Below are 25,485 nucleotides of genomic sequence, written 5' to 3'. Positions count from 1 at the left end.
GACAGTTCACACTGAAAAGCTGTAATGAAATGCCACACACAATTTTATTTATTCAGGTGTTCTTGGCCTTCTGCCTTTCTCCTGCTTGTTGCCTACACTCTGTGTTGGGCTGTGTGTGTCACTGTTACTGGGGATCTCTCTCCTCCACTTGCTTTAAAGAACAGATTATCCAGCTCTGGCAGCTCAGTGTAGCCTTCTGTGGGAACCTGTCAGTCACATACTGGGGCTTCATTCAGGGCTCAGTTCTTGAAAGGGACAAAGCTTCATTGGTGCATTTTCACCTGATACTGCTCTTTTATCTCGTCCTGTGGTAGCTTCTTACTGAAACAACCATGTCTGGGTTAAAAACCATCACCACAGCATCAGAGAGGACTTTTATACCTGTTGTATCACTAATACCTATAGTAGCTCTTGTTACTGACAGTGCCAGCTGTTTGTCAGTGTTCCACACAGATCCACACAGAGGTTTATCTTGAATCCAACAAAAACTTTCTAGAGTTGTGTGGCACCTGAAAGGTGCTGCTGAGAAATGTAAGGTCTCTCACTTTTCAAATACAGTGAGGATGAGATGCTAATACCTGAAAGGCTGAATGTGAGCCACAGGGGACCAAATCCTTCCTTGCTTAGCTATAGGAAGAGAACTTAACTTTAAGTCACTAGGGATTTATTACTCATTTACTGAAGGGGTGGAGGCCTCAAGTGGATTTGGACATTGCCTGTCTTGAATCTTGTCTTGGCCTGTCAGGACAGTGTGGTGCTAATGGGATTAGTTTTGAACAACAGCTTAAAATACACTTGGTGGGGCTTAGTCCTTACAGTGCAAGAGTAAAAGCTTGTATCAATCTTTCTTTTTCAGGCCAATGTGATGCTTGAATATGATATTGATGAAGCTCAGGCTCTGTTAGAGAAGAATTTGTCAACAGCCACAAAAAACCTCGATCTTCTAGAGGAAGACCTGGATTTTCTCAGAGATCAGTTCACCACTACAGAAGTCAGTATCCTTTCCATTGACTGGGGGGGAGATGTATCTGAAAGCCAACATCCAGGTAACCAACTTTCTCACGTGGATTTATCTTAGACTGGCTGCCTCAAAATTCTGTAGCACCTGTGAACTTTACTGTCCTAAAGTAAAGTACTGTCCACTGCTGTCCTGCAGTGTCATGGAATATTGTGTTGGCAGGGCTAAGTTGGAGGTTGGTGTGTGAGAGGTAACAAAACTTGTACATATGTCCTCATGAGATCTAGTGCAGTGGTTGCTAAGCCAGACTGACTCCAGAGTGAGTTGGAAGGTTGGGTTGATGCCCAGGTGACCACCTTAAAGCACAGTGACCCTTCCTCTGGAGCATATTGAACATTGTTCTTTGTTGCCCATCTTGGAGCCTTTGCAGCTGCCTCCAAGCAGCACAAGCCCTGCTGCAGCAAGCAAGGGGTTGGCTTGGGCTGTGCTCAGTGTTTTTTAAATTTCTTTATACTGCCATGAACCATCTCCTGGGTGCATGGGGTTGATTTTTATACTTTCTAGTTAAAAACTATTTTAATGAGTGTAGCCTTTAACTGAAGCATTAGATTTGGTTCAATGAAGGCACAACTGCTTGTTCTTTCAAGTTGATACTTGAGCTGTCTTAGTGCAGCAGGAGTTTGGGCAAATACAGCTGATACAGGCAGCTTGACTGAAATCAGCAAAGAGTTAGGCAAAACTAAAATTGTGTTTCTCTGAAATATCTTTTTTGGAGTTTTTTTTAAGTAATGATCTAAATACTGCAGTTACCAGTGTTCCTGAGAGCTGAAGCTCTGCACCAAGTCAGCCCTTTCATGAAATGGTTTCTGTACTGACTGTTGTAACTAAATGGCCAACTCTGTAACCTGCACTTTCTCCTTTTTTAAAAATCTTTTTTTTCTTTTTTCTGCTAGCATGAGCTGTTTCCTTAATTCCACACCCTCAGATATGGCTAGAGTTTATAATTGGGACGTAAAGAGAAGAAACAAGCAAGACCCATCCAAAAACAAAGCATAGTTTTTCCAATTTTAAATGTGGTTTCAATTTCCAAGTATTTTTTATTTAAACACCCCCAAACCTCATCCAGGACTGAGTTACTTTCAGCATTTCAGTAAATGGTAAAATATATAAAAACTAATGGTGAGCACCATTTTATTTATTTGTAAACTCAAAATTTGGTTTCATGCATGCTTCATGAAATGATTTGAAAAGGCACCACACAGTCCAGCAAAGGATGTAGTATTTTGATCAAACCAGTCCATCATAAATAAATTTCCACCTGAAAGCCTGTCTGAAAAGCTGAGGGGCTTGTATGAAATGGAGCCTGACACGTTCACAGGCCAAGGCAGTGCAGGGTTTTTCTTTTTCATCTTTGTACAGCTGATGGAGTTAACTTTGACTTGGGCTGGGAAGATGTGCAGCTGTAATGTTCTAGGAAACAACAAAAATAGAGTGGAATCTTGGGGTTTGTGTCAGTCAGTCAATGGCTGCACCAGTCTGCAGGCATTCCTGGATATCCACTTTGGATAAACTTGGAGTAACTGTGGGTTAGCTAACTGCCTGTCCCTGAGCTCTCAGCAGGTCACACGCAGCAGTCTGTGATTTGTGCTCAGAGCAGTGGGAAGGCAGTGAGCAGCACAGGGCGTGTCAAGCCTGCAGGTGTCACCCCTTGTTCTCCATATGTGTGCCCACGTTGGTTATTTCGGGGAACTCCCAGAGCCCACAGCCTGGGAGAGCCTCCCATTCTGCCCCCTTGGCCCAGATGTCCAGTTCAAATGTCTGAACACAGCTTCCCAGCTGGGAAACCTGTGTTAGATCAGGATGGCTGACTGCAACATGACCTCTGCTGGTACAGCTGGAGAATTTTTTGGTCCTTACGAAGCCTTGCAAGATTGTTGCCTCTTACCTTTGCAGTTTCTTTCTAAAATGAAATGCTCAGTGGTGATGTCAGTGGCTAATAATCACATTCTGTGACTGAGAGTACAGGTTTCACTGCAAAATAAATGCAAATGTTAACTGTTCAATCTTCATGTAAGAAACAATATACCTGTAAATTTTTTGTACTTTTATTTCATGATATTAAAATAGTAAAACTAAACAGTTGTGGCAAACAGCTGTTTTTGTGCATTTTTCTTTGTGTGAAAGTCATGAATGTGATGTGTCATTTTCTATAATGTTTTCCTCCCTTAACTGGGCGTGGGGGGTGAAAAATTCCGTGGAAGCAGCAGACGTGAAAAGTGTGGCTGCTGGATGCTGGTGTGAATGAAAGGGGGGTGTGAGTCAGCACATCTGAATTGGTGACTGAAAGCAAGTGATTTTCCAGCACCGTGCCTGTCAAAAGTGAGCTGCAGGGAAGGGCAGAGAGCAGGCGAGCCCTTAGCACTGGTCAGCAGCAGTGCCTGGGCTCATCTCTTCCTTCCCCAGGGCCATGCTGTTGTTTCAGTGCCTGTGGCTGCAGCACAGGAACGTGGAGCCCTGCTGTATTCTGCAACAGGTGTCTGCTACAGCAGCAGGATGTGGCACTGGTCAGGCTGCAGGCTGCTGCTCTCCATTTTCTTTTTCTAGTGTCAGCAATCATGCAAAGGCAGCTGCACACACAGCCTGATTTCTCTCCCAGTTTTTTCTTCAATTTCTTCAACAGGCTGTGCTCCCCCCCACCCCTGGCTGGTCCTAAGGCAGCAATTGCCTGCCTTTGTTGTGCACAACAAAACGACCAGTTAAGCATTTTTGCACAGCAAAAGCAGAACCTAGCAAAATCAGCGTGGTATGCCACTGCCAGGGCACAGGGTGACAGCCTTGGAGCTGAAATGGCTCCTGTGTTCAAAGGGGTCTGGTTCCTGAGGAATGGGAGGTGGCTGTGGCCATCATAACTCGGGGTTTGGCATTTGTGTGTTTGATCTGAGGTAAATAAAAAAGCCCAGAACTCACAGATGAGCTCTGTGACTAATCCCTGCCTGGGTGTGCTGTGCCCTTTGCTGTTGTAGCTGCTGTGCCAGCAGACCTGCCGAGGCCTCCTGGAGGGGCCAAGGCTGCAGTGGCTGCAGCTGCTGGCAGCAGGGGCTGGTTTTGTCCAGAGCAGCTGCTCTGGCTTTTCTCAGCAAGGCTGAGTTCAGGTTCTGCAGAGTGAGTGAGGCAGGCCCTGCAGGGAAGGGTGTCCAGTGCCTGTGAGGCAGTGCCTGGGAATGGTGGATCCAGGCCTGGCTGGAATACAGAGCAGGGACAGGGAGCAGGGAACACACTAAGAGAGAATGGGCAAGGAGAAAGGGGAAAAAAAAAAACCCACCAAAGTTTCTTTACAAGTTTTGAATTTCACATTATCACGTAGTAACCATTTTGCTAAATACAAGCATGTTTTCAGTCACATACAGACAGCTAAATACAGCATTATTTTCACATTTCGTTACAGTGCATAACAAAGCGAGGACAGTGTAAAGTATGCTTTTATTCTGGAGGTTCTGAGCAAGTTCAGTTTAACATGCAGATTGTTTTTAACTTGTGGTAGAGACCACAGAAAGTTAGCTTTTGCTTTTTTTTTTTCTCTTTTTGTCCTAGAGTATAAGAGCTCCTGACCTTTAGCCTGTGAGAGGTATCACCTTCTGATTTCTCAAAGTCCCTCAAAGTCAAAGCATTAAAACCAGTTGTTAGAAAAGAATTCTTAGCATATCCAATAAGTTCTTCATCTTAGAAAAAACATTCCAAATTTTGTACAGATGAATCTACATTTCCTATATTTTAATAAGCTGTCTAGAAAATGCAAGGAATTAGAAAAAGATGTAGATAATGATTTCTCTATCATTTAATATAACAATTTATTAACTCTAAATAGTTAAGACCGTGTACATTTTCTTCTGTACTTTCCTCTTTAGAATTACAACACTTCTGTATTTAAATTGAAGATTTACTCTGAAGGCCAGAATGCACTTACTGGCTTAGGCTTTCTGGAATTTCTCCCTGGGAGCAGTAACGGGGAATGTCCAAAACCCATTGAATAAAATATTGTCTGTCTCATGAAAAGTGATCTTTCCCCTCTGGCCAGGCTCTCACACAGGGAATTACGGAATTTGACTATTGCTAAAATGTCTGATCCAACTCCCAACTGCCCCTCTGTCACACTCTGGCTCTGTGCCCTTGGGGGCTCAGCCAGACACCCCCAGACACACACCTAGTGTCCAACTGGCCCCTGAAAAGCTGAAGCAGCTGCTAGGTGGACTTTCCATGCAGGGAACAAAGACACTGACCCTTTGGTACTTTTGTCTGTCCCTGCCTTTGTGAAATGCAACTGACTGAGCTGATCTGAGCAAACCCCACACTCTGCCCTGGCAGCTGCCCAGTTCCTGGGGTGCTCCCTGCACCCACCTCTGCTCACCCAGAAACAGATGTTGCAACGGGCATACTTTTCTTTTTCTTTTTAATCTTCAGGGCACTCAACCACAAGTGCCTGGCATTCAGTGGCCTTCAGCAGGAGGTGTTGGACACTCTCACAGCCCATTCCAGCAGTGACAAGCTCACCAAGCAGTGCCAGGCCACTGCCACCCCCTTCCTGGCACTTGCTCCCTGTGCCCTCCCAGCAGGTGCAGCGCTGCTGCTCCCCTGCAGAGCCCAGACCTGAAATTGTTCCTAGAACACCACAAACAAAAGTGTTCAGGGTTTGGGTTGCTGGGTTGGGCTTGCTGTGGGTTTGGGGTTTTTTTACAGCTTCGATATGGAAACCGCAGGGCTTTTTTTTAATACAGACCTGCCCATGTCCTGCTGCAAACTGCAGCAGCAGGTTCAGAAGAAGAAACAGTCTGAACTCAACAGCAATCAAGACCTGTATTTCTGTAGATGAGGCAGATTAAAAAGCTGGAACAAATATTTTCTTTTTCTCTACTCAGAGGCCAAAAATAAACACTAGATGCTTCCTGTGGCTTTTACCTAATCCCCCCTCCTGCCCATTGCAGTTTGGTGTATAAAGCTTTCAAACACAAGTAAAAAAGTCACTATAGTTTTGTTTGCTCACTTTCAATAGGCTGAAGTTCCCTAATTTGCTACAGGAGCACAGTCACCCCATTGCACTTCAAAATCTTGGGTTAAAATTTGGCAGAAGCAAAGCTTTTAAGTGGCGAATGGCATTCCCAGAAAACATCCACCTACATACAGCTTTTGTGACGTGGCTGCCATCCCATGATGGCCAGCCTGAGATGGATCCTCTTTTGTCAAACTAAAACATGGAGGAAAACAATTTGAGTGTGCCTTGAGGCTTTCCTTTCCACCTGCTCAGACACTCCTGCTGTGTGTTCCACCTTCCCAGTGCCAGTTCTCTTCCACAGAGGCCAAGACAGAAAATGACACCTAACAGCAGAAAGTACCAATGGAAGCTGTTGCTTTCAATGCTATTTAATTTCTTTAAGAACTAATCTCACCTTTTAGGATGTCTGATGCACCTGAGTTAAGCTTTTCAAGTTTTTTATTTTGGGTTTCCTTTTTCCCTCCTTCCTTTCCATTCCTCCTTGTGACCTGGCTGGTAAGGTCAGCACAGAGCTGTTACTGAGACAGAAATGGTGTGTCCCACCTGGCTGCAATACCCAGTCTTAAGATGTGACACCTGAGGACATGGTTCTCTCTTTATGCTCTTGATCACTTAATTCTGCTGGAAAGCCCTGAACTTGGGGTACTTTCAAGGTACTCACCCAGGCACTAAATGAGTAAAAATTGCATTGAATAATCTCTACTGCAGCAGGAGTTGCCACTTAGAGTCTTGGTTCCGCACAGCAAGACAAATGCTGTTAAGGGAGAAATATTTTAAACTGTAATTACCAATCAAATAAGTTTTCCTCTTTAAACCCCACAAAATATTCTTTTCTATTGAACTAGGTTCAAGAACATAAGAAAGAAAACTCAGAAGTGTGCATACCATGTCAGTAAACTTCTCCTGTGGAACTGACCTTATGAGGAAATGGTATCTGTGCTGCCTTTAGACCTTCCTGGAAAGAAAGAGCTGACACAAACCAAAATGTCCTCCTGCTTTCTCTCTGCCTCTTTGTCACATCCATCCTGTATCCATCCTGTGGCTCCAAAAGCCAGCAGGAAGCTATGGGTTTACTTAAAAGAGAACATGTACAGTACCCTGGCATGTACCAGCCCATTCAGCTCTGTATACCCTCTGCTGTGTTGTGCAGCCCCTCATTTCTGCTTCCTGTCTCCTTACAACATCCACATGCGCCCTCACTCACTCTCCTTCAGGTTTGTAGCCCCCAGTTCTGAAAGGTTATTTGGAACAGAACATTTCTCTCCAGGGTCTGTCCTGGTGTCCAAAACAACGTAGGAGGCTGTTCACAACGGGAGCGTTGCTCTCCCTTCTGTCACACTGAGTTCACTTAGTAAAGAACGTTTGGTTAGTAGAGTTCATCACCACTCGCCTCTCTAGAGGAGCTCAGCACAAGCACCGTCTATCTGATTTCACCACTTCTTCTGAAGAGTGCACTACGTTCGGGACAAACCCGCTCTTTACCCCTTCCCATCCCTCCTGGATTGAGATGTCCCCCCTTTTCACCAGCTCGTATATATCACGAGTCAGATCAGTGAAGGCCTTCTCCACGTTAATGGCATCCCGAGCTGAGGTCTCAATGTACTTCATGCCATAGGCAGCAGCCAGTTTCTCCGCCTCGTGCCTGGTCACCTGCCGCTGTGTGTCAAGGTCACACTTGTGCCCTACCAGAACAAAGACGATCTGGTACGGCTGCACGTGCACCTTGGTCTCCTCCAGCCACTCGTGGACGTTCTGGAAAGACCTGCGGTTTGTAATGTCAAAGAGGAGGAGTCCTCCGACCGAGTTCCTGTAGTAGGCTCTGGTGATGGACCTGCAAGCCAAGGAGCCACAACAGTGTTAACTCACAGCTGTCTGAACATGTGTCCTTTAAGAAAGCAGCATTACCACCACCCTCCTACCCTGCAGAATACAGGGCAAGAGAAAGCCATTCAGGCAATGTCTTAGAACTTCCAGCTTGTGCTCCGTAGAGCTTGTCATTTAAAAGGAAAACTTATTTTGGCTTAAGGATTTCATGCTTGTGTAACCGCCCCACTGATTATGGCTCTCTTCAAAATCCCCCCACCATTTTATTCTCTCATGGATTTCTGTATGTCCCTGGCTGTTCAGTCCCACCCCCCACCATGTCAGTTCTCTGGACACCTCATCTAACCCACAAGTTTAAAAGCGCTGTGACAAATCAAAGGATTCAACTGAAACCAAACACCCACTCTCTGACAGCCACACAAAAGCAGGAGGTCAAAGATCTGGAAAGGCTGACCATGGGCCTTTACCATACACCCAGGACCCTGGGATAGGGACATTCACCCATCCCTACAGCTTCTTCCTCTACACAACTGGATTAAAGTGACATTGCAGTTACTGATAGTGGCACTGACCAAGAAACAGCAAAATAATATAAGAGCTTCCAAGGAGAATGTGCACTAACACTGGTCATGCTCCTGCCAAATACTGACATTAAATAGTCACCAAAAAGACTCTGGAACTGCAGGCTGGAAGACTAAGTCCCTGTCCCACAGCTCTTCTGAGCCAGGCCAGCCCAAGGCAGCCAGAAGCAGCACAGGAAATCAGCAAACTCGGGGTGATGGAGCAAAGCCGAGGCCACGAGGCTAAGCGGAGCTACAGTTCAGTGACTGCTACACAAGGGGAAACCAAGAAGCTCATGAACAGTGGTGTTTCTGCAAGTCATGGATTCACTCTGAATCCAGAAGCAATGATCGATTTCAGTCCCTGGAGGAATTCACACTCAGGCCTGAACTTTCCTTGCTGGAGTAATACAAGCACTGCTGCATTTTTACCTTAGGACAGTCTTTTCTTGGCTATGCAAGACTGTTGTTAGGTGCCATTTGGTCCTGTAGTGTGTGTATCTGTCAAAATTGCCCCAAGAAAGGATGAACTAGAGTTTTCAAGAATCATTTTATCGACAAACATAGTGATGGGTGAAAATTCACATGCAAAACTGAAGAAAGCCAGAAGCAGGGGAAAAAACATAGCTGGCAATGTTTGGATAATTTCTCCTCCCCAACTGTTTGGCTTAGGGACAATAGTCACTCTGCACATTTGGCACTGAGGGAATTAGATCTGCCTTTTGCTATCTGGCCAGCTGCAAACAGATATTGGCACTTTGAATTCACCCCCACACTGTCGCAGACATTTCTGCTTCTCCCTTGTGTTCTGTGCCATCAGCCCTGGCTCCTCCTGCCAGCAACAACAATGCCTCAGGTACTCCTGAAAGACATGATGGGATCTAAGCTGAATGCTGCTTCAAGATAAAATCAGGTGAAGGTCTCAGTGCCTTTTTTAAAAGCCTTTTCTACAACTATTTTGCTCTGCAGGAGGCAAAGCACATTGCCTTCATGCTGCACATCCCTCCCCAGCTCCCTTCCAAGGTTTCTACCTTCCCTCCTCCTGCCACACACACTGATGCAGGGCAGTACAGGGACTTGCACCTACTTTGGCCAAGTTTTAACACACAGTCTCTGTCTGGGAACTGTCCCCTGCCCTGTACCCACGGTGGGGACTCCTGCAGCCAGGGCCATGCCTGTTTGTTCGAGTATTCCCCTCTCAGCCAAGGGAGAGCTGCGGGCTGGAAGGAAACAGCTCTTCTGTAGGTGGTGGGACAGTTCCAGGGAGTGAGGGCTGCACAGGCTTTTGCTTTTGCTGGCATTACACAGCATCACGTCTCAGACAAGGAAACAGCAGTATCTGAGCAACGAGAGATGGGCAAAACCTGCTGGGTCCAGGAAGAATTGGACCCTGCTCTTCTACAGCTCCAAAGCAGCCTCAGCACTTCCCCAGGCAGCATCTTCTGGGGTCTGGTCAGGCAAAATAGAGTGGCACATGTTTAGCTGTAATTTAAGCCTTGACTGCACAGAAATTGCTACTAATTTATGGAGAGTGAAAGAGCTCACAACAGGGGGTCAGGAAGAGCAAAATTGTAGCACAGTTGCTGCTCAGAGAATGCCAAGGTGTTTTCAAAATAACTACAGTGGTTTTGTCCTCGTGGGGCAGCTGTTAAACTATGTAAAGCAGACTGGAAATACTCAAATCTGAAAACGGGGAGCTCATTCTGACAGATTTCCCTCTTAAGAAATTCCCTGTGCTTGACAAATGACAAAAAAAGTTTTGGGTTTCTGGAGAGTACCTGCTGCATTGTGCCTCTTGCCTATGACAAGTCCAAGGGCTCTGGCTTATTCCAGTAACAGCTAATTCTTGTCTCTGGCCAAGAAACATTCCTTGTAGGAGGAGCCCAAGAGGAGACTTCGTGGGGTACAATTTGTCACAGGTCTAAGAGTGATTTGAAAGGGATAAACACAAGCCAGATTTTACCTTTTTTTTTTTTTGTTTTTCACATTTCAGAGTGCACCATAAAGGCCCCTGGGTTTGTTCTGGCTTTTCACACTGGGAATTCAAGTCTGCACTTTGGCAAGGGCATTTCAAAGTTGCACAGTGGGGTTTTCTCACTGTCACTGACCATTCCTGCCCCTTGCACCCTTCCTGCCTTTGCAGGCTGCTGCCCGCGGCAGCAGTGCAGCTGCCCTTGCTCTGAAGGTCACCTGCTCATCGTGCTGACAACCCGAGAGCTGGGCAGGGTCAGCCCCAGCACCGAGGGCAAGCAGCCTCCAGGGCCACGGACTTCCTAATGTGCAAAGGAAAGGAAATTGAAGCCATCCGACAGCTCCTGCTCTTCACAGCAGTGGCGGAGCAGGGGACAGCACTCAGGTGTGTTTGCTAGAGACCTCAGCCAGAGATCCAAAGCTGGAAGCTGATGCAACTGCAAGCTAAAGCACCTCCTCTCTCAGCAGAATAAAGCAGCAGCTCCTTGCCTGCAAGGCATCAAGGCAGCAGAGGAAAATCCTGTCAGTGGATAAGGACCAACTACTGCACATCCTGGGCCAGATGCCAGGGCCACAGATGCGAGGGAAGGTGGTGAGAGGGGTGGGGTAGGGGAGTCTTCATCTACTGAATGAAACCAAAACATTCCTCAGCGAGTCATTACAGCACAGAAGTAGAAGCTCTGTGATGCTGCACAGAGATGTGCAACACAGGAAGTGATCCCAAGGGAGCAGGATGGAGGATTGGATCAGGGTTAAGGACACATGAAAAATACAAGTAAACAGGAGGCCAGGAGGCCAGGGTACACTCACACACCTTCAAAATGAGCGCTGTGAGCAGCACATCTGAGCCCCTCTTTGCCTGGGGCCGAGCCTGCTCCAACCAGGGCTGCTGTTTTTCCCACACGGTCCTGTGGGAAACTTGGCACGGTCCCACATGCTGCCTTTATTTTACTTCATCGAGACTTGGTTACTGTTGCTTACGCTCCCAAATTGCCTGTGCCCATGAAGCGCCCGGCGTGGCGCTCTCCAGAAAGCACCTGTCATCCCTGCACAGCCACAGCCAAAGCCTCGTCCCGACCTTTCTCTGTCCTACGGAGAGCTGAGCTCTGCTGTCGCAGCAGAGCACCAGAACGCGTATTCCACTGCGTTTGGCGAGCCTCAGCCTAAGTGTTCGCCTGGGAAGCATCCTGGCCACTGCCTCCGCACGGGGGGAAGCAGGCGCTTTCCCTGCCAGCTGCATCCTCTGATGCAAGGACACCTCCAGGCTGGAAAAACGCGGACCCAGCGCTGCCTCGGGCCTCGCATCCCTCCCCAGCGGCAGCGGGGCCGCTCCTCGACATCCACACCTGCACATCCCGCACACCTGCATGCGGCCATTTGCGGTGGACACGGGTCCCAAGGATGGGGGGAAGGATGCGGGGGGGATGGGGGGCACAAAAGGTGCCAATTTGACTCTTCTTTGTCTCATTTCCACACGCCTCACCCGGCCGCGGGCCCCCCGCCCAAGCCGGGGCCGGGCCCGCATCCCCCGGCCCCGCGCCGCGGGTCTCACCGGAACCGCTCCTGCCCGGCCGTGTCCCAGATCTGCAGCTTGATCCTCTTGCCAGGCTCGATCTCCACCAGCCTGGAGAAGAAATCCACGCCCACGGTGGGGTCGGAGATCTGGGCGAAGCGCCCCTCGGTGAAGCGGCGGATGAGGCAGGACTTGCCCACGGTGGAGTCGCCGATGACGATCAGGCGGAACTGGTAGAGCCAGATGGCCTCCATGCTGCTGCCGCGGCCCCTCAGCGCCCGCCCGCCGCCGCTCCCGCCGGGCGCCCGCCGCCCCCGCGCCGCGCCCCACGCGGGCCCGGGGCGCCCCGGAGCCGCCGAGCTGGCGCTGGAGCCCGGCCGCGAGTCTATCCCCGCTGCCGCGGAGCCCGCGCTCGCCCCGCCGGAGCAGGAGAGCGGGATGCGGGATGGGGATGCGGAATGGGGATGCGGATGCGGGATGGGGATGCGGGCTGCAGGCGCGGCCGGCGCGGGTGCCGGTGATGCAATGGCGGCCGCGGTACCGCACTGCCGGGAGGAGCCGCCAGCCCCGGAACGCGGCGGTGCGGGAGCCGGGCGGGGCGGGGCGGGGCGGGACCGTGCGGGGCGGCCGGGGAGCCCGGGCCGGGCCGAGCGGGGCCGGGGGGATCCCGGGACCGGGAGAAGCTGTGCTGAGCCCGTGGCCCATGGGGAGAGCTCATCTTCCTCAGCGCTCCGCCAAGGGGAAGGGGGAGTCCAGCAAGGTGCGCAACACCTTGCTGTGTTTTAAACCGAGACTCATTTCTGGAGAGATTCAGGCTCCTCACTGCTGCATTGGGGGCTCCGTTCCCATTGAAATCTACCGGAGGAGCCGAGTGCTCCTGGCACTTCTGGAGAGCCTCTGCACCGCTCCAGGGTCACCTGCACCGCACCAGCCTGTCTGGAAAGGGACAATGCTGACAGCAGGCATCTCACTCAGGAAACCCAACAAGTACACATGCTCACACATACCTGTGTGTCTGTATACACACACACACATATATATATATATATATATGTGTGTGTGTGTGTGTGTGTGTATATATATAGTATGTATATACAATGTGTGTACAGTGTCAAAAATGAGTAATTACGGACATGAAATACCCAGCAACTTCAATACCGCAAGCCTTCAATCCATTTTCCCTGACCTTGCTGGAGTGGGTTCCGGGCTCGGCAGGGGGAAGCGCGGTGTTCAGGAGCCCGAGTGGCCGTGAGCATCTGACGGTGCAAGCACAGACACCTCGGACTGCCGGGCCCAGCTTTGCCAGCCTGTCCCACACAGGGAGTGTCACAGCACACAGCCCTGGCTCCGTGGGATATGGTGAGTTTGAACACCTACTTTTAAACCTCTTGCCAGAGCAGAGTTTTGATCTCTGGAAGGGAAAATTGGCATGTATATTATTCAAATCAGTGAGTGAAATGTCTGTATTCAGTCGGACACAGAAAGGAGGAATATTGACACTTCAAAAAAAATTATTAATATGTTGGTGGGTTTTTTAAAAATAAAGATTGTTTCATTAAAAGCTCCTCCTTCATGATCACTGTTGAAATAAATGCATTGAGAGTGTCTGTTGTATTCAATAGGTCCTCAGAAAAAGGACATTTATATAGGCATGAGACAGTTAACCACCATGTAAATTGGACTAGGACATTAGAGAGACCATTTCAAGTCTTGAAGAATAAATGGCAAGGAACTTTTTCAATATTCTTTGAAATATAATCTATTTATTAAAAAATAACAACCCCAAAAGGTCCTACTTGAACGTACCTCAGAACAGGAAAGAAAATTGATGAAGCAATCTACACAACAACAGCAACAGCGCTACAGAAAAATATTAAACCTATAAATCCAAGCTAGTGGTACATTGACCAGTGACTCATTGCCAGCAAGGCTTTGTGGGGATCTGGTGCACTTTACAGAATGATTTCTGAGTACTCCCTGCCCATTAGTTGAAGCCCACAACCAATTGTGGTTTCCTTTCACTGTTTTTCCCTCCTCCCCATGTGCTCGCACACACAGTTGCCCCATTCCCTTTCTTCCACAGGTCTGGCCGTGCTCAGGCAGGCACAGGGCTCTCCCCCTGTGAGTCACCCACCACAGCATCTCCAGGAGCAGCTCTGACCCACTGACCATGGACATTTCCTGGCGTGACCCTTGACAAGGAGCAGCCAGAGCGCTGTGGCTCGCAGGGCTGTGCAGAGCTGAGGAGAGCACCAGTGTGCCCAACAGATCCTGTCGTAGCTAGAGGAACTCCTGAAGCATCAGGCACCTGTCTTCCCCAGCAAATCAACTCACAGGACCCCGTGATGCAGATACTATGCTCATCTTCTGTGAACACATGCATAAAGATGAACACCCACCGCGTGACTAGGCAGCCACGGTACTAATTAGCAGCAATGAGAAGGTAGGAGCAAATGAGATCCTGGGAGAGCCTTTGTTCTGGTGCTGTTGTAGAAAATGGAAAATCTGGTGTCTGAGAGATAGTAACCCAGATCTGATGCAAAATGAGGTTTGTTGGCTGAGGTCAGGACGGCAGTGCTGCTGAGACACCGTGAGCACTGATAGCAGCACCGGGAGCAGCCCCCTCGGCTGATGGCAGCTCCAGACTGGGGACAGCCCTTCACTGCTCCTTCCCGTGGCCCTGGGGGCAATTCCAGAGAAGCCCTTTCCCCTCAGAGCTGGGGAGAGCTGCCTGAGAACCACCTGAGACAGGTGAGGGCAGGGCTGATCCCAGAGCTCTCTTCCCTGGTGGCACACCCCCAGGCAGGGTCCAGCCCAGCAGGGGAACCACGCTGGGAAGCCAAGGGGAGCTCTCGTGTAGGCAGTGCTGCCCTACGCCCTGTGCTGGCTACAGCAGACACGGGTCACAGCCCTGCCCAAGGGCTCTGTGCACGCCAGGTGACAAACATCCACACATCAGCCACTGCAGCTAGTATTTCTTATTTAGTAAATTTATTTTAAGGTATAAAAGCTGAGACAAAATGAGGCAAAGGCTGGAGAATGACTCTTGCTACCCTGTGCTCTCTGTAGTCTCTATCCCAGAGGGATTATATTCACTCCCTTTTGGTGTTAGATGATGAAGCCCCAAGCAGATACTGGGGCTCTCTGCAAGCCCTGTTCCTCATTCTGGTGGATGGTGATTGCTGTGCAGGAACTCCTCCTGAGGCCTGGCCCCAGGACTGACCAGCAGTCCCTGTGGCTGGGGTGGCATGGTCTGGAGGCAGACAACTCCTCTGAGGCAGGAACTCTGCTGTGAGAAACACAACAGAGAAGGTGCTGAGCCGTGGTCAGGGATGTCTCAGAGCCAGACACCCTCCTGGAGCTCAGGAGGCAATTCACAAAGGCACTTCACAGAATCATGGAATGGTTTGGGTTGGAAGGGAATCGTAGTTCCAGTGCCAGCCATGTGCAGGGCCACCTTCCACTAGACCAGGTTGCTCAAAGGCCCATCCAACCTGGCCTTGGCTGGATTCTCTCTAAATAGGTAGTATTCCCTCTAAGTAGTTTTGTGTTCAGCTGTAGCTTAGCTTTCCTCTCAAACCAGTGCCCTTTTCAGGGCAGCTGGAGGCTGAAGCCATCTCCAAGCCCAAGGCTGCACTGCAAGGAGCAGAGTGCATCAGCACTGCACACACCATGCAATTTTAATGCCCTTTCAGTTTCCAAGGATACAAAAAACAATCAATCAGCCACAATCCCTCGCTGCGGGTCTGGAGCTCTGTGAGGCAGCCCTGTGCCCCAGCCTGGGACAGTGCAGGGATCACATCACACTGGTGAGCTGGAGCACCCACATCCCCACGCTGTCATCCCTGGCCCTTGCAGGTGTTGTATCCCAGCCACATGCACAATGGAGCTGCTCATTGTTGCAGAGATAAACTGCACCAAGCAGAGCCCTGAGTCCCTCCACAGCCAAACAGGACAGAGACCAGAGACTGAAAACAGTCACGGGCCACACATCAGGTGTTGGAGTGCTGAGAGCAGGGCTGGGAACCACACCAAGCAGAGCCCTGAGTCCCTCCACAGCCAAACAGGACAGAGACCAGAAACTGAAAACAGTCACGGGCCACACACCAGGGTGATGGGAGTGCTGAGAGCAAGGCTGGGAACCACGCAGAGCAAACAATTTATTAGCAAGTTCTAAAAAACATCTCTGTTAAATTAGGCCTGTCCAGATGTGACATGGAGACAGATTGCACTGATGACAGGGATGTGATTGCACCCGTGACCTATGGCTGAGTGTGCTGCTGTAAAACCCAGGACAGAGGGAAGGTATTAAGGTGAATTAGTGTTTATTATTTATACGGTGCCCACAGTTAGTCAGGGTGGTGCAGACAAGCGTAAAGTCAAGGGCACCACACAGTGCTCTGGAACTGACAGCCCAGCTGACAGCAGGCACTGGGAGCATAATTTAGGACTTTGTGATGAGGTGACAGCCTTACAGCCTCCAGCAGCAGTAGCAGGAGGGGAGAGCAGGCAGGGCTGAGTGCCAGGAGGCACATGGTGTAGCTTCTGTCCCACCTTGGCTTTTGTGCCTTTTGGAGAGGTGGAGTTCTCTGGCAGGCTGGCAGGCTCTGTCCCCAGGAAACCTGTCTGTTCTCCCTCCCCAAACAGCCCCCTGTCAGCAAAATGCTTCTAGTGCACCAGGGAGTGAGCCCTGCCCACTCAGGCAGTTCCAGGCATGCTGGCTGGGGCTCCAGGGGTGGCATCCTGCAGAGCTACCGTGGTTCCCCAGTGTCACAAAACAAAACAAAAGCAGTAGAGCAGACTCAGGCTTGATAAAGAGAGTCCTGGCTGAGTGATGCTGGCTGTTCCATTAATGGGCCCCCATCAATATAGGAACCCATTACCTAAATGGCTCTCTTACTCTAGGTGCCCAGGCTCCTTCTGTACCCAGCTGAGAGAGGCAGGAACATCTTGAGAGCTATTTAGCCCACTCAGCTTGATGGGAAGAACAATCCTCCAGCAGCACTTCTCTCTCCCTTGGCCACAGAGGAACAAAGGGCCCAGCACAGAGTAGCTTCAGACAGCTTCAATTGCCCCCTCCTCTGAGCAGGAGGCTCTGCTCCTCACAAGGAGCTTAACAATGGCACAGAGACAGCAAATCCAGCCAGGATCCATGACAGTGGGAGAAAGTGAGAGAGAGGCAAATGCAGAGAAACTTCAGAAATAAGCAGGGAATCCTCTTGAGTTAGTAGCAGTGCTCCAGGGCAGTGTTGGCATTTGCTTTGCAGCCAGAATGGACAGGGAGGATTGAACTCTCATACGGTGTGACCCCTTGGGTGGACCTGTACAGAGGATGAGGCTGTCCCCAATCCCTGCCAGTGGCAGAGCCACCCTCTGGTGCCCCTCAGCACCCATGACACAGCCTCTAGCCCCATCAGCAGGCACATACAAGCAGCTCAGCTGGGCTTTTTGAAGAGACGTAAAACATTTGCAAAATGTTTCCCTGTGACAATAAATTAAACAGCAGCTCCTTACCACGGGAGGGCTCACTCCAGAGGCAGCTCCTGGTGTCTTATTTCAGATTATGATCACATTAGAATGGCCATGGGCTGGCTGATCGAAAAGGGGGCCTCCCATCAAGAGATCATTATATCTGCCTGAGCCTGCCTGAATCCTAGCACAGATCCTCCACTGGGAATATGATGTCCTTGTGGCTGTTCTTCCCAGGAAGGGAACAGTATCTACTTAGAGCAAATAGAAGCCATTACAATCAGGATAAATTAGTAATGGTGAGTGGGAGAGAGAGAGGAGGGAAGGGAAAGAGCTTATTGTGATTTTTCTTGCTATAAAGTGGGTGTCTGAGCTACTTATATTGCCAGAAAACAGCTCCCTGTCTTCCCCTCCGCATCCAGAGTTCAGACTGCTTGCTTACAGCTCAAGAGCTCCTTTGGATTGTTAACAACTACTATAATGGTATTATGGGTTGTTAGATGCATGAAATCTGATTTCTGTTCCCCTGGTAGCATCTCAAGTTCAGCAGCTGCACGGGCTGGTGTGCAGAGAGAGGAAAGCACAGAGCAGCCGCTCTGTTCGGCACCTTTCATCACAAGCTGCCACGCCTGTTAAGGATTAGTTGTGGGGGTCTTTGAGGTGCTGCAGGGGTAGGACTTGTGGCTCTGTGCTATTGTATAGTTTCCATTTTTAAATATACAGGATGCCAAGTAATTCACTAAACCCTGACAGCAGTCCTGGAAAAAAAAAGGAAAACTGACCCACAGAAATGCCTTCATGCACAGGATTCCTTCCTTTTCTCCTGGTTTAGCTAGTTTGGGTCCACACCAGAGGCTGAATTGCCACAGCCCTGAGACAAGTTCAACTATAATATGATTTTACATTTTAAAAAGCAAATAGCTGGCTGCTTAAGCGAGCACATATTTCAGGTCACTTGCAGGGCAGCGACTGAACATCAGCCCCTTTCCAGCAGGAATATTTACTGGAGCCCTCAGGCATGAACCTGCTGAGGCCAGCCAACCTGGCAAGATCAGCCCCTGCTCCTGTTTGTGTTTTTCCACTCCTGAGATGCTGCTGCCTGCTGACAGCTTCACCCTTCATTCAGACTTTACTATCTGACATGAGGCATTTCAGCTGAGTGAATGGGAAATTAATGCAAAACAAAAAAGAGCTTGGGCTGGGGCTGCCAGACTCCTGGCAGGGCTCCTGAAGGAGACATATCCAGCTCTCCATCATTCCCATCCCTCTCCCGGAAGAAAGAGATCTCATATAAACCATTTATAGTAATTTCTCCATGGGTCTTCTGGAGACTGATGCTCAGTTTTTGCACTTCAACCAACCAACCAACCTGTTCAGAAGCATGGGTGAGGGTAGCAAACACCCCAAAAGTGGGAATGGCCACTCTGGAGTTGCCCACTGTTGCTCAAACCTCGTTTCTCCAAAGGAGCCATCTCCTGCTCAGGACAGGCCAGGAGCTTGTCCTGCTGTCCCAAAGCTCTCTGAGTCCTCCTGTGGCCCCACAAACTTCACCCTGGCAGAGCTGCTGCTTCTGGCAGAGCCACCAGTTCCAGGAACCTCCCAGAAATGCCTCCCCTGGAAAGCAGTGGCTGCTCCTGGCTGACCTTGTGGAAGGGATTTCTGTTTCTGCTCTCCAGTGGTCAGCAGATCTGGTGCAGCAGCGATGCTGCTGGGAGCTCCAGGAACACAGCCCAAAATCTGGGCACTGATTCTGCAAGGCTCTTCACAGTGAGCTTCCCAGTTTCTGCTGACCACCTCTGTGACACTGCTTGGAGGGACATCTGCTCCCAGGCATCCCCTCTAACACCCAAGGGGTGCAGCATAAGCAGGTGGAAAAGAAAAGGGATTGAGCCATGAGAAATCTTCAAGTACAAACCAAACAACTAAAACAAATAATCCAACCTGGTGCTGAATACACTCATGCTTAGTTATCAGGATCAGAAATGTATTTATTCAGTTTTTGATACACCAGTCTTTGATACATTTTTTGACTTAACAAACTTGCAAAAATGCAGCATTTTTTAATTTCAACAGATCACGTTATTACAAGGGTTTATTTAGCCAGCAATAAATAAACAAGGGTTTATTTAGCCAGCAATTTTTATCTCCAAATCTCTACAGTACTTCAATTTTTCCCTGTCTTGGTGAAGGTTAAAGCTAGGCAAATATTTAGTCATGGATAATTAATTAATCCACTTCTTTCCATCTCTGCTGAAACACTCATTCAAGATTCAACAATTCTTTCTTTCTCTTCCTTAGTTATCTTCTAAACTATTTTCAATAGTTTCTGATACCTGTAATTACTCATATTACATATTGAATGGCCATGGGGCACACATTGAAGCAGAAATACTTCCCAGAATTTTGCTTTTTCTCCATTTTCTTTTAATCCTGGAAGATTTCCAATAAAAAGTTACATAAATCAGACATAACCTAGAAGAGAGCACACTGGCTCACAAATGCAGAAGCCTCATGGAAAGCAGCTGGCAGCTCTGCTGCAGGTGCTGAGGTTTGTGTTTGATGTTAAAAGGATGGCACTGCACTCCTGGGCCCACTCAGTCCCTGGGTCACTCCTGTGTCCAGCGAGAGCCCAGGGGTCTCTCAGCTGCCACTGCTGGCACTGCGCCTTCATGTGCAGGGAAGGGAGAGGCACAAACCACATCCACTGGCAGCACAGGCTCTCACCTTTGCACGTAGCTTTGCTTGACCTTTTCTGCAATGAACAGATACAGTCAGAAAACTTTCCATCTGTTTTTCTTTATTTTCACCAGTCAGAACCCCACTCTTGTGCCATCAGCACACACTTGCAGGCCAGAGTCTCTGTGAGGTCCAGCATTCACACAACAAATGTCAGCACCATAAACCACAAGCAAACAGGCCATTAAACTTATACCCACAAGATCCTCTGCTCCTCCACAGGACACTGGCAATAAACGTGCCTTAAATAATTTTATGATAAAGTGCTTTCTGTGCAGTAAGTGAAACAGAGAGCATAGCAAATTTTACTGCCCCAGAATCAGCTGTGTGACAAAAGTGTGTGTGGTTTGGCAGCGTAATCTTTTACTCTGATAAACTATTAAATGCCAAAGAAAGCTTCTTAAGTTAATCAGGGTTTAATTTAAATAAACAAGCCAGAAAATGATTAACAAAAAAATCCTCAATGGAATCTGAATACAAAAACAGTCTCACAAAGTCCTGTGCCAAGTTGATAAAAGTAACTCTGCTGGGATGAACTGGCCCACTGACCCCCTTTTTATCCCCTTCCTGGCACCACCAGTGTTAATCTTCTGACACAGCAACACAACCATTTCCAGCTCCACTGATGCAACCAGCATTTTTGGCAACATTGCCATGCAGTAATGCAGTAATGCAGGAGGAGGAGGAGGGGGAGGAGGAGGAGGAGGATTAACTCTGCTGTCACGATGGAATCAGCTGAACCCACCAGGAAGAGACCAGGACCTGAGACAGAGCCCCTGGTGCTACCAGCCACTTCCCCAGCCACAGCAGAAAGTCTGTCCCCAGGAATATCCCTGTCCCTGGGCACAGGGAAGCACCCTGGAGGAAAGCAGCAGTCCTGTGGGTAACTCCACTGCTGCAAGCCACCAGCCACCCACTGATGTGCACATCAATTCCAGCTCAACCCCCCCGAGACCAGGGCTCCTCAGCAGGTCAGGTACACACATGTATAAATATTCACACGTTCAGCACCTAAGGTAAAGATTGTATTGTTTTTAAACTCTCAACTTAGCCCAGTATTGTTATTTTATCCCACAAAGGTAATAAATGACCAAATCTTGGTAAACAAAACATGTCAGGCTGGACCCCCTACAAAGTATTTGTGGGCTGATGTTACAGATGTATCAGCTCCTTCATTACACAGTCACTGCATAATTCTGTTGCTCTGTGGACTCTCTCATGGTGCTTTTATTACTGTGTCTGGTGCATTTCCAATTATTGCCTTTTTCCAACTGCAAAACCACTTTAATTCTTTCTTTTTTCCCATGAAAGCTGATTATATCCCAAATGTTTCCATTTAAAGAAAAAAGTCTTATTACTCTAAGTGTACATTTTTCCGTTCATTTATTTACAACCATCTTTGCTAAGCCGAAAATTCACAGTAGGCTTGAGTTAAATAAAATCAGTCCATTAAAGAATATCAAAATAATCAGAGAGCCAAAATCTAAAGTAGGATAGTTATAAAAATTATTTCTTCATGACATTTCACCTGCCCTTTGGCAAAAATGCCTCATTTTAACCCAACAAAATTTAACACCTCTTTTGCTTTTCTGTTATTTGAAGCACAATGAAAATAGGTACAAGATGACCAACTGACTAAAGAAAAACATTCTATTTAATCACAGTATGTACATCCAGAATAGAAATTACAAAGCTGCAATTCAAAATGTATTCACAACACCACTCCACCACGGTCAATGTGCCACATGTAAAGATTGTTTGCAAGCTACTGGCAAAAGGGGAATCCCAGCCGCTGACAACTCACTAGCAGGCATCAGGTGAAAGGAAGAGGGGAAGGGCAGCAGGGGATGCAGATGCAGGAGACCCCCAGCAAAGTGCAGCTCTGCACTCCCTGCACATTCACTCACTCCCCACTCACCTCTGCCCCCAGCTCCCAGGATCTCCTGTGCTCCAGTGAGGTTGTCACCTTCCACCCCTGACCCCAGGCTAACGTGGCACTGCCTCCTACCTCATTAGTTCATATTGAAATGTTTTGCACACAAGGCATTGCAAAGACCCCTTAGCAATGTACCCATATTTTACATCTGGGCAAACAGTTTATATTGCACTCAAACTCTCACAAAGAGACTTGCCTGAGGTCTCTGAGGAAGCCTGTGGGAAAGCCAGGAAAACAGTCCCTGCTTGCAAAATCCCACTATCTCTAAGAGCATCCCTGCACTCTTTCAGATTAAAGCACAAAGAAATTAATATATCAAATTCTTCATTGTCATCCTCCTCAGGTTTCTTCATTTTCTGCTGCAAATAGTCCTCTCTTTCTTTAGATGCTCCTTGGAACTCAATTTTCCTCATGTTAAAGAGGTGTTATCACGGGTGACAAATGCAAAGCTCCCATTCTCAAACTGTGCTGGTGATTTGGAGCAATTGTACACCAAGTACAAAGTGTACCCCTTGCAGGGAGTATGAATAATACCATGCTGCTGCTTCAGTACAACTACATCTCTGCAGAGAAGAAAAATGGCACAAGAAATGGTAAAAAGAAAAAAGTATCCATATCTCCTTTTCCTTGAGCCAATGTTCCCAGAGCTTAATGGAATTCAAATATACTGAATACATAAATGATTAAACACAAAGGCAAATTAAGTTTCTTCTTGGTTAAAATAGTGTCTGGCATCAGTTTGGCATCTTCCATGTCCTCTGGGAGTGGATTCGTACTGAACATTAACACCTCCAAGGTGATGCCCATTAACTGCCTTATTACCCTGACACTTGCAGCCCTGTGGATTCCTCCCTGCTGCAGGAGGCTTCCTAATTCTAATGAGCACATTGGGCATTTCCATGGCACCACCAATGGGTTATTTCAGCTTTTTCCTCCCTGCCAGTGAGCGCAGTGGCAGCAATCCTTCGATCCATTCATTGGCAGCCAACATCATCTCCTGCCAAAAGGCCACCTCCTCCTGTGTGGAGTCCATCCAGTCCACAGAGATGCCATAGCTCAAACCTGAAAAGAATGAGAAACTTTGGGAGCTACACGAAGAGTTCCCACTCCATGCAAAAGTACTCCATGGGATGCAACTGCTGCAGGCAATGCCTTAATATAAAAGCTGCTGACTCCCCCTCAGCAAACTGCACCCTGAGCACCTCCTCTTTTCTTGCAAATGCCCATGCTACACCAGAGTTCAGGATGAAGTCATTGCAAAGGCCATAAAATGCAAGAACCCTAAACATAACCTGCCAAGGAAAGCCATATTGGGCTCCAGCCTTTTCGGCATCTTTTTGAATGGTAAGAAAGGCCTTAAAGGCTTGGTTTTCCTCTTAAAAGATTTTCTTGTGGACAAGGTGGAGTATTCATCAAAATTCTCTTGTTTCATTTCTATAGAAATCAAAAATGCCATAGCAGAGAAGTGTGTACATCCATTCCAATTCAACCAAAATTTTAGGTGCCAATTATTTATCAGTGAGAGAGAAGTCTAAATTTAGATCACAGCTAATCTTGGGTTTGGTATTTTTATGTCTTATTCTTGTTGCTCCGTCCTTCTGGAGAATTCACAACCCACCTGGTGACATTAGAGGTGGAAAAGAGAGAACATACAGGAATATCCAACAGCCACAGTGTGTGCACCTGCCAGGCAGAGCTTCCAGCTGCCATGAGCCTTGTCCCCCAGAGAACACTTGTCCTGGATTGCAACACTGTGAGACCTCTCAGAGAGCACCTCAAGGATGGACAATCACCTGGTGGTGCTGTCCCGTGTGACATTCCAGCCCACCCCTGAACATTCTTCCCTGGGAGCAGCACCAATAAACTGTTGGTTTGTCATGCAGCCCATTTTCCTGTAACAGCAGGAAAACTCTCTTGAGTTTTGCCAGACCTCAGATCTGATGTTGGCAGAAAATGTGGGAACAGAGAGCTGCTACCATGGCACCAGGGCCTCCTCCATCCAAGACACAGTGCAGGTCCCAGCTACGGAGACACCCCGTCCCTGAACAGAGAGCTGCTACCATGGCACCAGGGCCCCCTCCATCCAAGACACAGTGCAGGTTCCAGCTACGGAGACACCCCGTTCCTGGTGTCACTGTGACATTTTATGAAAATCCTTTTGCCAGGATTTTTCTCCAGAGAAGCTGAGAAGCCTCAGAAAAGAAATGTAAACAATCACCTATCTGATTGCTTTGGAGTGTGGTCTGGAGATGGTTTACCAACAGGTAAACCATCTCCAGACCACAACCATGATTGATCTCATGTGAATTGTTTTTACTTAATCACCAACCACAGCCAGCTGTGTCAGACTCTCTGTCATGATTTTTATTTATTCCTTTCCTAGCCTTCTGATGAAATCTTATCTTCTATTCTTTTAGTATAGCTTTAGTATAGCATTTTTAATATCATATCATATCATATCATATCATATCATATCATATCATAATAAATCAGCCTTCTAAGAAATATGAAGTCAGATTCATCTCTTCCCTTGTCCTGGGACCTGTGAACACATCCACACCTTGATTTCTTTCCAACAGGAAAATACTCTGTAACTTCCCACTTTACCTTGCAGCCCAGCCAGTAACAGTTTTGAGTTAACATAAAGGAAAATACTCACCTGTCCCAAGGCCCAGCCTGATTCCTCCAAGGAAATGGTTGGTAAGCTTTTCGTGATCCCACACCGTGAGTTCAACACAGGCATCCTTCAGATCCTCTGTATGGAAGCCATCATACACAATGGTGTGATTGAAAACAGGGTTTGTGTCTCTCTTTATGACTCGGGTCTTTTGGTAGCTCTTCTTACTGGTGTCTGGAAGCACATAGCTTTGGGAGGAGAAAACACACAGCATGAAGCACTGAACACTGACCAAGAGCTTTATCACAGCAAGGATTTCCCCACTTTCCCTACAGGAATTGGCAAGGGCAATTCTTCCCTGCACTTCTCCCAGTGCAACACAAAGGCTTTCCAGTGTGGAGGCACAGCTTGGTGAGCCTGAGAGCAGAGCAGGAAGCAGAGCCTTTGAGGGGCCCAGGGCAGGAGCAGCACCGTGCCAGGCACTCACCACTTCACAAAGGAGTCAACTCCGGACGGACGCAACTGCAGCAGGTCCTTGACGTCCTTGACCCAAATGTGAACTTCGCCAGAGGGAGGATTCCTGGGCCCTGCCGTTTATGAGAGGAGAAAAGCTGTCATGCCAGCCAGAGCCACAGCTCCCAGAGTGACAGGGCTCCTCTCCAGGGACCCATGGGACGCACACGGTTCCTGTGTGCTCGCTGCCCCTCCCTGGGATCTCAGCATTGCAGCCAGCTCCGTCACTGCTGCAGCTGCAGAGGCTCCTGGCACAACCTGCCAGTGCTGTGCCAGACAGGAAAAGAGATGGAACTGCTGAGCCAAAGCAACCTTGTGCCTGCCCCACAGCAAGATGGGTT

At 48.3% G+C, this 25,485-nt stretch overlaps 3 protein-coding genes across 4 annotated transcripts in view; 1 reads left to right on the top strand and 2 right to left on the bottom strand.

Moving 5' to 3' along the window:
* Window positions 1-3,110, top strand: part of VBP1 (VHL binding protein 1) — a 39,334-nt gene extending 36,224 nt beyond the window's left edge. For both annotated transcript variants that reach the window (XM_041396656.1, XM_041396655.1), the window contains 2 exons: window positions 857-995; window positions 1,944-3,110. In XM_041396656.1, coding sequence (XP_041252590.1) covers window positions 857-995; window positions 1,944-2,014 — 210 coding nt within the window. In that variant the 3' untranslated portion in view covers window positions 2,015-3,110. The remainder of the gene's footprint in view (window positions 1-856; window positions 996-1,943) is intronic.
* A 1,175-nt stretch (window positions 3,111-4,285) lies between these two features.
* On the bottom strand, window positions 4,286-12,156 carry RAB39B (RAB39B, member RAS oncogene family). The gene is made up of 2 exons (XM_041396658.1): window positions 11,913-12,156; window positions 4,286-7,836 (listed from the first exon to the last, which is right to left on the bottom strand). Exons 1-2 carry the CDS (start codon window positions 12,125-12,127, stop codon window positions 7,410-7,412), a joined length of 642 nt encoding a protein of 213 aa, XP_041252592.1. The 5' UTR covers window positions 12,128-12,156; the 3' UTR covers window positions 4,286-7,409.
* Window positions 12,157-21,216: 9,060 nt separating this feature from the next.
* LOC121331887 (synaptotagmin-like protein 2) overlaps window positions 21,217-25,485 on the bottom strand; it is a 36,293-nt gene continuing 32,024 nt past the window's right edge. Inside the window, exons 15-17 of the mRNA XM_041396700.1 lie at window positions 25,119-25,218; window positions 24,674-24,879; window positions 21,217-23,076 (exon numbers count right to left, since the gene is read on the bottom strand). Coding sequence (XP_041252634.1) covers window positions 22,931-23,076; window positions 24,674-24,879; window positions 25,119-25,218 — 452 coding nt within the window. The 3' untranslated portion in view covers window positions 21,217-22,930. The remainder of the gene's footprint in view (window positions 23,077-24,673; window positions 24,880-25,118; window positions 25,219-25,485) is intronic.

This window comes from Onychostruthus taczanowskii, unplaced genomic scaffold (genome assembly GCF_017590055.1).
Source record: "Onychostruthus taczanowskii isolate IOZ18803 unplaced genomic scaffold, ASM1759005v1 scaffold13, whole genome shotgun sequence".
NCBI lineage: Eukaryota > Metazoa > Chordata > Aves > Passeriformes > Passeridae > Onychostruthus > Onychostruthus taczanowskii.
The sequence above is the reverse complement of the archived record's forward strand: the minus strand, read 5'-3'. Positions and strand labels throughout refer to the sequence as shown.